Source organism: Cajanus cajan, chromosome 2 (genome assembly GCF_000230855.2).
Source record: "Cajanus cajan strain Asha chromosome 2, NIPB_CcT2T_4, whole genome shotgun sequence".
NCBI lineage: Eukaryota > Viridiplantae > Streptophyta > Magnoliopsida > Fabales > Fabaceae > Cajanus > Cajanus cajan.
In genome coordinates, this window is record NC_138518.1 from 18,011,224 (window position 1) to 18,023,577 (window position 12,354).

Genomic DNA, 12,354 nt, shown 5'->3' on the forward strand with positions numbered 1-12,354 from the left:
AAAACAATCTCATCCAAACCCATCGGATTTTGAAGGATTGTTTGAAGTGACTTTTCAAGAATTTTCAAGAGAGTTTTTCATTTTTTTTCTATGCTTTTATCTTCTCCATTTTTTCTCTGCTAATAATACTGCACTATTGTTCATTGCTCATATATAATATTGTAATACTGTTCTCATCTCATTCCCCTATTTTGTGAAACTCTGATATGTAAATGATAATGTCATTAACTTGCTCTATTTTTCTGTTCGTTTTTTTTAATTGACTTGCTTTATTTTATTATATGTAGTTGAATTTGTTCCTTTTATATAACACAAAAAAATGCTTGAAATTTCAACTTTTAAGTGATAATTTTTTTTATAACACACGTCAAGAAAAGAAAAATGTGAAAGATGAAATTGATATCATAATCTCTACAATATATATATATATATATATATATATATATATATAAAAGATGAATTTGTTAGGGTTTCTGTGAGTAGAATGAGATGAAAATGGATCTTAGTTGGGGAAGAACCCTCTCAGCATAAAAACTGTGATCTCTCTCCTTCTCTTAAGTTTGATACTCTTATCCCTCCTCCTTTTATGACTCAACAATTATTATTATTTTTTACTATGAATTTTTCTTTTTATTTTTATATTGTGAAATTATGACTTTTTATATTTAAAAAAAAAAAGAAAATTAACATAAGACATTGCAGTATCTAATTTTTTAGGGTTTAGGATTTATGCCTTCATTAGTTTATTTTTAAAAAATAAAATATTGTTAAAATATTTGTTAGAATAATTTACATTTATAAATATCGTTAAAAATATATAACTAAAATAATATATATATATATATATATATATATATATATATTTATATATATATATATATATATATATATTCTCTATATCTAAATTCTTATTCTTTAAATAATAATTATAATTATAATTATAATTATTATTATACTAATATTATATATATTGCATATGTAATTAGGTAAATATTTTTTGGTGGATTGTGGATTTCCTAATCGACGCCAATTTTTAGCTCCATCTCGATGTGTAAGATATCATCTACAAGATTTTGCAGGTCAGGGTAATGACCCTGAAAATGAGAAAAAATTGTTCAATCTTCGTCATGCGTTTTTAAGGAATGTGATTGAGAGAATATTTGGTATTTTTAAATCAAGGTTCACAATTTTTAAGTCAGCACCTCAATTTTTATTTAAGACACAAGTAGAACTTGTGTTAGTATGTGCAGCACTACATAACTTTCTACGTAAAGAATGTCGTTTCGATGAATTTCTAATTAAAGCGGTGGATGAACCTTCATCTTCAATGTTACCCGTTAATGAAAATCATACTTTTGAGCCTATTCCCATGAGCAAGAGCGAAAAGATGCTAATGCTTGGAGGACTAGTATAGCTATGAATATATATGTGGGTGAATGCTATTTAAGAGGATAGAATATTATGGAGAATTATTATTATTATTATTATTATTTATGTAGAAATTATTGTTTTTTTTTATTATTTTTGTCTTTGACTCTTCTTAAATTTGAATGTATGAAATTTTTTTTTGAAATCTTATCAAATGTAAAAAATCCACGAAAATTCTACAAAATCCACAAAATCCCACAGAATCCATTAAAATCCTGATTTAAAAGTCTTGCAGAATCCATTAAAATCCTGATTTTAAGTCTCGTAAAATCATGCAAAATCTTAAAAATCATGAAAATCCTGCAAAGTCTTTTAAAATCCACAGGATTTTTTTAACTAAAAAAGTCCTTTAAAATCCTTATCCAATACACCCCCTAAAATTACTATTTTTATTCATTTTAACTTTCTTCTCACCCACTCTCATAAAAAATATTTTCACCATTAACCAAACTATATTTTTTCAAAATACTCAAAAATGTCATTCTCGTGTATATTCTTGAAAATATAATCTGAGAATAAAAGTTGCTAGTATGAAAAAAAAAACACCGAGAAACAAAAATTGTGTAATTAAAATAACAATTATCAAAATTATAAATTAGGAATTAAAAACAGAAAAAAAATGGAATTTTGCATTTAAATTTCATGCTTATAATGATTGCAAAAAGCAAGGGGTAGAAAGGTAAATGAGAAAAAAATGGAGGGGAATGTGAGATTGCAGTTGTTGCAACAGCAAACATATACACACTCTTCGTGGACATGGTTGTGTCCATTCACGACTAACTTAACCGAGGAAAATTATTGAAGGATAACGACAAAACTGTTCCAATTTTTAATCCTTAAAAACCCACCTATGGTCATGTTCCCAAATCAACCACGCTGGTGATTTCTTCTTTTTTTTTTTTTTTTCTGGCTCTCATACTCTCACCATCACTTCTGTGTGGCTCCGTAATTTTCATTACCTTATGTCAATTTATAATTGACTCATAATCATTATTTGTTTATTTGTGTCAAGTTTCTAGTTTCTACCAGCTTCATGATTTTGATGTTATATTTCTTTTGTTTTCATTTAGTTTATAATAATTGAGATTGAGACATGATTAGCATATACCAAAAAGATTGATTGGAATGGTTTGATTGCGTGTAGGAATAAATTTGGCTAAAGTAAGTAATCTTAGTTATTGACATCAATGCAAGAAAATCAACCATTACACATTCATGATTTGTTATGCATAAAGCCATATGCATATAAAATCAACACAATAGTGAGATTCTTTTCATCAATTTCTGACGTTGCTTAATTTACCCTTTAAAGTAGAGGAGCTGGATCATTAACATGTTTGGTTACAAGTTAGAAGTACTTTTGGGAGCTTTTTTACTAAAAAGAAAGCTCTTAATTTTAGGTGTTCTTCTAAACTTGTATTCAAATATATTTTATGTAGGAATTGAATCTTTAGATCTATAAACTGTTTTCCATTTTGCTTTCTGTGATTAGCCTCATTATTGGGTATTTTATTTACTTGCAACTTATTTGTCTGATGCCAGATACAAGGCTATATTTGTTTGGTACTGCTAGAGGATGGCATCAAGTAAATGGCATGTTGAAAAAAGGGACAGCTTCAGAAATGAATCCCCACTATCAAGGGATCTAGAACATGCACCTGAAACTGGGTCACTCTCCGTTGTTGTGCTTGGTGCTTCTGGTGATCTTGCTAAGAAGAAGACATTTCCTGCACTTTTCCATCTGTATCGGCAGGTTTGATAATCGAAGATTAATGTGTGTTAAATAAAGGAGTAGAGGATAACCTTTGTATACCATGTTATTTAGAAACAAAAGGATTTGATATAGATGATCATTGAAGTATTAGTGTACCACTTGGAGACCCTTAATTTTTGTTAAATAATGGAATGCGTTTCAGAATGATCATAAAAGTTTGATAAAATTTTAAGTTGGATAGGGACAGCCTAACACAACCCTCCTCTTTTATCTGGGTTAGGAGTTGGGACTGGCTATGTAAACTCTAGTTGAAACCATTAAACAAGATTTGATTGATCCATGCAATCAAACCCACCTTATAAGAAAAGGCTTTGCTTGTTGTTGTTATTCATATATTCTACTTGATAATCTAAGTAGATATCTATTCTAATTCATCTATTTCTTGGAATATGACATAGAATATTTTCTAAACTGATGTATATTTCTCTAAAAGGTACCGACAGTTTTTTGAAATTTTGGTGGTTGTGTTTGTAGGGATTCCTACTATCAGATGAGGTGTGTATTTTTGGTTATGCCAGGACAAAAATCACTGATGATGAATTGAGAAATCGCGTACGCAGGTGAGGTTTTATTAAAAGTAGTAAAATCTATATTTTTCCCAATATAATATAAAAAACAATCATGGAAATTGGTTTCTTTCTGCTACTTCACAACCATTGTTTCTTTTATGTAAGTAGATCATTATTATAATTCTAATGTATCCTGCGAACTATTTAAATGAATAACTAAGCATATTTCTGGGACCCCTGTGTTTACCGAAGCTGAAATTTTTACAGCATGTTTGGTAAAGCTTAATTTTGGTGAAATAATCACTTATTTTTCAGAAGATCTCTCTACAATCAAACAAAAATAATTGATTATTTTCTCTAGAATAAACTGACCCAAATATGCACTTACTTTGAAGTTTGTTCTATGACTGTTGTGTTACATTTTTTTCTAACTGCTTTAGTTATAATTGTTCTATAATCTATAATATACTTCATGATATCTATCTTTATCATCGCTGCTTATTTGAACAGTTTCTAAGTATAATAAATGATAGGAAACTGGTTGTGCTTTGTACTCAGCTATCTTGTTCCAGGCAGAGATTCTTCCCCTGAGCAGTTGGAAGATGTATCAAAGTTCTTGCATCTGGTTAGCATTGTCGGCCTTGAATCATTTTATAATTTTCTGCAATCCTTTTATTAAAATTACTCATCTGATTGATCAAATGTTCATTCTCTTTTTATCTTTCTCTTCCCTTTAGATAAAATATGTAAGTGGCTCTTATGACTCTGAGGACGGTTTCTATAATTTGGATAAAGAGATTTCAGAGCATGAATCTTTGAAAAACAGTGCTGAGGGTTCTTCTCGGAGGCTTTTCTATCTTGCTCTTCCTCCTTCAGTATATCCATCAGTTTGCAAGATGATCAAGACTTGTTGCATGAATAAATGTAAGGTTTGATCATCCATTATTTTGGCATTAATCTTGTATATTTGGTTGCTAATGTTGATTAAGAACTCTTAGCTGGGGACAAATAACAAACCCTGTATGCCATAGCTTTAACCAGTTAGGAGTAATTCTAAGTCAGACAACTCAGTCTAGGCTGTCCTTCAGTGTTTACTTTAACCTCTTCAGTTCACTTTTTTGAATAAAATCTAAAATGTAGATTGCTTGTCTGCTTTCTTTGGGATCTATTTCTTGACGATACTGGGTCTAAATTGATGTCACTGCTTTTGGTGTATACTGTATAATATAACTGCTTCTTGGGGTTGAAATGTTGCTTAGATTTTGGATTCACTGCATAATTACAGGTGTCTGTGTTATATTTTTGGTGTTCAAGTTAGAAAATAATTCTGAAATAAACTTGAAAGTCTATTTGATAGTTTTAGAGATCCTACATCGACCGGTGGTATGATCATAACAGTGTATATAAATGAAGAGCAATCCTCACATTTTAAGTTGATTTTGTAAAGTTAAGTTAGGCTTCAATCTACTTTCTTTAGAGATAGATAACATCAACTAATCTAAACTCAAGGTTTTAAGTGCCACCTGTGTGTGTCTCATTTCTTCTAACTTCTAACAACATATATGTTGACTTATTGTAACATGAATACGTCAGTTTCTCCTAATTTCTTTTTAATATTATGGTTCCTGGATATAAGCCAGAGTATCTAACACTGCTTTTATTGATGATTGCATCTATTTTCATTTTGTAGCTCATCTTGGTGGGTGGACACGTATTGTTGTTGAGAAGCCTTTTGGTAAGGATCTGGAATCTGCGGAGCAACTCAGTACCCAGATTGGAGAGTTGTTTCAAGAACCGCAGATTTATCGTATTGATCACTACTTAGGAAAGGAGCTAGTACAAAACATGGTAGTAAATGATTACTTATTGGCTCTCTTTTTGCTTGCTTCACAAACTTGGCCTAATCCCTCTTCATTTGACTTATATTATCAGTTAGTGCTTCGTTTTGCAAACCGATTGTTCATGCCTCTGTGGAACCGCGACAACATTGCGAATGTGCAGGTGAGAAAGTGCTCTCTCAACATTCCGAATGGCTTGACAATTCAATTTCATAATATGTCTCATCATATCTGTCAAATCTTTTTTTTTTTTTTTTAATGGCTTTGTCAAAAATATTTTCCAAGTAAATTATACTAACACACCCTAAAGTTTTGTCAAATTTCTCTCAATACCCCTCCTTTTTCTACTCATATACTAATCCTCTTAATTGTTTGAAAAACATTATACTAATTCCCTTGTACATTATTCTAACACCCCATTAATTGTTTGAAAAACATTAAATTGTTTTCCTCTACAAGGGAGGTTGTTTTAAATAAGGGGTTCTATGCAATCTCACGAAACCTCTAACTGTATCCGTGTAATTTACTCAATATAGTATATTTCTGTTATTACCAATTCGGCTATTGCATGACCAAACATTCATATTCCACATCTTAAACTTGAGTTTTGGCTGGTTTTACTTTGGCAGATTGTTTTCAGAGAAAATTTTGGAACTGAAGGTCGAGGTGGATATTTTGACCAGTATGGGTATGTGTAGTAAGTCATTTATTTTTAATCATTTTTTTAACTGACCTGTCTAATGACAAGTTACAGCAATAATAGGTTCTCAAATGAAGTGATATTGAGAAAATAATTTTGTTTATATCCATTTTACTTTTGTTAATGATATTGATAGTGAAACTTCTCATTGATTTATTGTGTATAATCATATATTATTACGATCAGAAAACCATAATCACTAGTGTGCTTTTTATTTGGCAGAATTATTCGAGATATAATTCAAAACCATCTACTGCAGGTAGGGCCTTCATTTTAGGCTGAAATAGATTTCATATATATTTTTTTGACATTACTATCGCCATGTTTGATAAATGCAACAATCTTACTTAAATTTACCCCCCTCTAAACTTCTAATCTTGCTAGGGTTATGTTTGATAAAACAAAATATTGTTACTGTGGAAACTTCAATACTAAATATTTTGTGCTATGCATTGTGTTTGTAATGTCTGGGGGCGGAGGAAAGCATTGAGAGATGGTGTATTAAGGAAAATATTAGAATTCGATAGGCAAACTACGGGAAACTTTTTCCATTCAAAGATTTAAATATAGAATCTCTTATTGTTGATTGTTTACAGTGACATCCCATGTGTTGGATTATTTTCCGCACTTCATTACTGATTTATTTTTAGTATGTTTTGAACAAACAACAGACAACAGTAAATCATTTTCAGTTCTGCCTTTTTTTTTTTCTCCATTTTAAGCATTGAATTGAATTTCAAATAAATCTTAGCAATACTTATAATTATAAATATACTTGAATCTTTGTGTAATAGTTGATTAGAAAACTAAATACTTTCTTAATAGACTTGAACACACTTAGCAGTTTGTGGAGTATCCACATATTCTGTGACCTTGTTATGCAAGACATTTATCAACTTAATAGACCCATGGTTACTTCATAGTTTACCTCATACCGGTCTAATATGTCAATCTGATTCATTATTTTTCTACAAACTCAGGTTTTTTGCTTGGTTGCTATGGAAAAACCAGTTTCTCTCAGGCCTGAGCACATTCGGGATGAGAAAGTTAAGGTTTGTCTCTATCCATTCAATTTCTGTGGATATTTTCTTTTCTCCCTCTTCTGACATTCAATTCTTGCTCTCGTTTTTTGTTCATAATGTGTATTCACAACTGCAGCGACGAGTGATATTTTTATAACTGATGATTTGAAACTTTCCACTTGCACCTTTATGTTCACCTAATATTTTAGCTGTGTTCTAACCTGCGTCTATACCTCATTCTGGTTGATATAAAATTGCAGGTTCTTCAATCAGTACTTCCTATTAAAGATGATGAGGTTGTTCTAGGACAATATGAAGGCTATAGAGATGATCCAACTGTACCTGACCATTCGAACACTCCTACTTTTGCAACTGTTATTCTGCGAGTACACAATGAAAGATGGGAGGGTATGAGAATAACCCCATCAATTTTTTTTTCCAGAAAAGACAAATTTGCATTGTAGGTTCAGGGCATGCTATAGGAAATTTTTTGAGACCTCCTTTTGCTTTATTTGTGTTGAATGTTTGTAATTTAATAGTGCATACTCTGTCTGTTTACTTGTGTGTATTATTTTGTATTTTTTGCAATATTTTTCTGTGCATTTTATCAATTAAATTGCAACTGAGACATTTTCACATCAAGCTTCTTTCTGTTGTTAGGTGTTCCTTTCATACTAAAGGCTGGGAAGGCCTTAAATGCAAGAAAGGCAGATATACGGATTCAATTCAAGGATGTCCCTGGTGATATTTTTAAGTGTATGGCACAAGATTTTTAACATTTGGGTGAATTCTCTTCAATTCACGCATTTATCATGCTTCTTTAATTATCTATAGTATATACATCAATCTTGAGCATGAAGTTGAATCTGTCTATTTGTCAGTTATTCGTTCTTATCTTGGATGAGGAGTCAGATATACTATACAAGCCATTACTTCGGAAGATAAGGCATTTTTGTGATAGGATTATCTAGTTAGACGTATTTTGTACTATGTTGTCTGTTAGGAACTAAGAATTAAGAAAGAGAAAGAAAAGAAACTATTGAATATGTTGAAAAGAACTCAAAATAAGAGAAATATATTTTCTAAGAAATTCCCCTTCACAAAGGATTTCTTCTTTCACAAAGAGTTAATGCTCAATCTACATATGAAATTATTTTAATGTCTTTTCTCCCCTTCAGTCCTCCTATTTATTATGTCACTGACTCACTAAAAAACTAATATTCTAACTAACTCCCCTTCACTGTAGTCCTAATAGTGTCTATTGTGATCATCGCACAAATAGTATCTTTTATTTGAAATGGAAATATTTGGGTATGTGCATAAAACTATCATATCACCGTGGAAAGTAGTTCTTTTAGAGGGGTTCATCTCTATGATCCATAATCCAAACAAAGGAAACATGCAGGATCCTGTTCTTTATTGGCACAGAATGAATGCTTCGGCAAGGAACATAAGTATTAGCTAGTGTGTGTTTTTCCATATCTTGATGACAAGTACCTTTTAATCTGAATATAAACTTATGTTTAAACTTTATTGTAATCTTATTCTTGTTTAGGCCAAAAGCAGGGGAGAAATGAGTTTGTTATACGCCTGCAACCTTCAGAAGCTATGTACATGAAGCTTACAGTGAGACTATCATTCTGATAACACTTTAAAGAGAACTGTTCTGCCATTTGCTTGATCTGATTACCTTTTGGAAGTTTTGTATGTGTCATTGAGGAATGTATTTTTCTGTGTAGGAATTAAGATATTTAATGTTTATATATTGAAAAATATAATGGTATATTTTATTATTTTTTCATGAGATTGTCTGGATTCAATTTTCCTGAAATTCAAGTAGCAACTTTGAAAGTTAGTTTGTTGTCAGCTTCTGCAAACATCTTATCTCTTGCCTGTTATCTTGTGTTAATGAAAGAAATCTACTACATGTTAAATTCTGTTGGAAATAATCATAGTTAATGACATGATAAAATGCATTTGGTATTTTTGAGTATTACTGTTTAGGAAGTTGTGTACATAATAGTAGTCTAAGAACTAGTCTCCATCCACCAAGTCTATTAAGAGACTATATACATGGATGATATGCATTGCAGAGGCGATGTAAGACATTTTGACTGAATAACAAAATGTTTCCATTCTCTGAATTCTCTCTAGTAATATTATGTTTCATCTTCCTCTAAATCACCTCCTCTAAATTCACATGGTATCAAAGACTATCTAGTCTTAATATTAGGCAACTGATAGATATCTAGTCTTACAAACTTTACATTTCATATGTTTAGTTCTAGGCACCTGTGTTAAGATGTCCCAAATTAGTTGTGAATCTGGATTGAATACTCCACAAAAATGAGGAAATTCTCTTCTTGAGCTAACTTTTGGGAGTTAAGTCCAGTCCATTTCCAATGTGGTGTCAGAACAATACCATCAACCGTGACCTGTTTTGTTTTGTCACAGTTCTGCTGTCTTTCTTTGTCACCACTGCTGTTGCTGCTCAACCAAATCTCACACACTGATGCACCTAAAATGCTAAAATAATTCAACGATATGTCTAAGATTTGACTAAATTCTATGATCTGTCTTGCAGGTCAAGCAACCTGGACTGGAGATGGAAACAATTCAAAGTGAACTAGATTTGTCATATACGCAGCGCTATCAAGGGGTAACCATTCCAGAGGCTTATGAGCGTCTAATTCTTGACACGTATGTTGCTCTTACGACTTCTTGCTTAATTGTATATGTCTTGTTTGTAGACAACAGACATCTCAAGGTGTTGAAAGAGTATAGAAGAATTTGGATTACATAATTACTTAGCAAACAGTTTTGGCTGAAGGAAGTACTTTTTAAATGAATATTAATGAGAAATGTAATTTGGTTTACAGAATTAGAGGTGATCAGCAACATTTTGTTCGCAGAGATGAGTTGAAGGTAATAATATCCTTACATGCTTCATAGACTATTGTAATATTATTGTTGGAGGTATCACATCAACCAATAATATGGTTTTAATAATATATAAAAATGAGAAGTAATTCTCATCTTGTAAGTCGATTTTAAAAGGTTGAGCAACTACTTTCTTAATAAGAATTTTTATTCACAACTTTAATGATTGTATTTTGTTTCTTATCAGGCATCATGGGAAATCTTCACCCCACTTTTGCACCGCATTGATAAGGGGGAGTTCAGGTCAATCCCTTACCAACCTGGAACCAGAGGTCCTGCAGAAGCAGATAAAATGTTGCTGGAAAAAGCTGGTTATGTTCAAACACACGGTTATATATGGATCCCTCCAACATTGTAGAAAGAACAATGCTGTACTAGCTTACACTGCCTTAAATTCTTTTATGCTCACACTTAATAAGCTCGGGAAGATCACAAGACTCTTCCTAATGGGTGATTTTATCAAGAATTTGAATAAATGTGGTTGACTTGTGTAGGTAAACCTTATCTGCTTGTGAATGCAAAATAATGAGTGGTTAACATATTGTCATTTGTATGTTAGTATGTGACTTTATATGCTTGTATACAAAACAAATGGACAATGAAGTTCATTTAGTAGTATTTGTATTTCATTTTTCAATAATCTCCTAGATAAATTTGACTAATGTCATCCGCGTTATTATGTTATAGTCCATGTTCATTGATGCAGAATCTTCAAATCAATGTAAGGTCCGTTTGTTTTAGAATTTGCTAGAATTGATTTTGGGAAAATTAATTTGTTTATGGGCATGATATTTCGAAAATGAATTGAGAACTGATTTTGTTAGGTTGATAAAAGTAAAATTATTTTTAAAGTATTAGGTATAATTTACTAATTTCACACCAAAAATTAATTTTGAAAAGGTTGAAAATTCTCATTTTATAAATAATCAAGTATATTCAATGGAATTGATTGATTTTGAAAACCCAAAACAAAAAATAGTACCATAGGAATCCATTCCACTAGCAAACATTTTTGTTGGTCACCAAGCATGCACATAGTTATTATTATCTTTCAATTTTAAATTATATATATATATATAGAGTTAATCACCTATACACTGCCGGTATAAAGTTTTTTTACATAGGTAACCAATTAGATCTTTTAATAGTTCTATGTCAGTTACTTATTTAATAAAATAAAAATAAAATAAAATAATTTAAAAAATCTGATTGGTTGCCAGTGTAAAAAAATTTTACACTGGCAGTGTATTAGTGATTAACTCATATATATATATATATATATATATATATATATATATATATATATATATATGAGGAGGGACCTGTTTTCAGCGATCCAACCGTTGAATTTAAAGTTCTTAATGCATAGATCAAATTTACAAATTTTTAGAAAATTTGAAAATCATTTGATATTTCATTTCATTAATTCAAATTGATGGATAACCATAAAATCATTTTATATATTGATTTGAATTAATAAAACAAAATATTAAATGGTTTTCAATTTTTTTAAAATTTTCAAATTTGATCTATGTATTAAGAGTTTTAAATTCAATGGTTGAATCGTTGAAATTTTGACGTAGAACATGAGTTATTAAACAAAGTAAGTCTAAGTAAACCTTGAGTAAACAAATCCCTCCTCATATATATATATATATATATATATATATATATATATATATATATATATATATATATATATATATATATATATATATATATGTAATAATAATAATGGATCCACTTATTCTAAGAGTAAATTTATTAAAAGTTACTTCACTTAATAACTCATGGTCAACATTGAATTTCAACAATTCAACAATTGAATTAAAAGTTACCACTGAATACATTAAGTTTACAATTTTTTTACAAAATTAAAAAATTATATGATATTTTATGACATAGATTAAAATTGATGTACAATAAGTTTTTATGAACATATGTCAATTAGAATTAATGTAATAAAGAATCAAATAAATTTCAAATTTTGTAAATATATTGTATACTTGATCTATTTAATAATAACTTTTAATTCAACAGTCGGATCGTTAAAATTTAATATAGAACATGAGTTATTATTATAATCTATAATTTTATAAATTTTATCTTTTTATCCAATAATTGAAATATTTCATTTAAGTTA

At 30.1% G+C, this 12,354-nt stretch overlaps 1 protein-coding gene across 5 annotated transcripts; it reads left to right on the forward strand.

The window, feature by feature from the left end:
- The first annotated feature begins 2,146 nt into the window (after nt 1–2,146).
- Nucleotides 2,147–10,840, forward strand: G6PD6 (glucose-6-phosphate dehydrogenase 6). Of its 5 annotated transcripts, none has more exons than XM_020373439.3 (16): nt 2,147–2,307; nt 2,971–3,181; nt 3,677–3,762; nt 4,270–4,336; nt 4,449–4,635; nt 5,402–5,559; nt 5,644–5,712; nt 6,179–6,237; nt 6,472–6,508; nt 7,230–7,301; nt 7,532–7,679; nt 7,932–8,027; nt 8,827–8,897; nt 9,856–9,971; nt 10,151–10,196; nt 10,399–10,840. In XM_020373439.3, the coding sequence occupies exons 2-16, from the start codon at nt 3,005–3,007 to the stop codon at nt 10,567–10,569; spliced, it is 1,560 nt and encodes a 519-aa protein (XP_020229028.2). In that variant the 5' UTR covers nt 2,147–2,307; nt 2,971–3,004; the 3' UTR covers nt 10,570–10,840. The 5 variants fall into 5 exon arrangements, with proteins under 5 accessions (XP_020229028.2, XP_020229027.2, XP_020229031.2 ...); XM_020373438.3 differs by having other exon boundaries at nt 2,160–2,373; XM_020373442.3 differs by lacking the exon at nt 2,147–2,307 and adding an exon at nt 2,437–2,589.
- Nucleotides 10,841–12,354: the final 1,514 nt, after the last annotated feature.

Excerpts from the sequence above, each read along its gene's own strand:
- G6PD6 (XM_020373439.3), top strand. The coding sequence starts at position 3,005 with ATGGCATCAAGTAAATGGCATGTTGAAAAAAGGGACAGCTTCAGAAAT. Across the intron at positions 4,337-4,448 it reads TATCAAAGTTCTTGCATCTG|ATAAAATATGTAAGTGGCTC; the intron begins GTTAGCATTGTC and ends TCTTCCCTTTAG. Across the intron at positions 6,238-6,471 it reads GGATATTTTGACCAGTATGG|AATTATTCGAGATATAATTC; the intron begins GTATGTGTAGTA and ends TTTATTTGGCAG.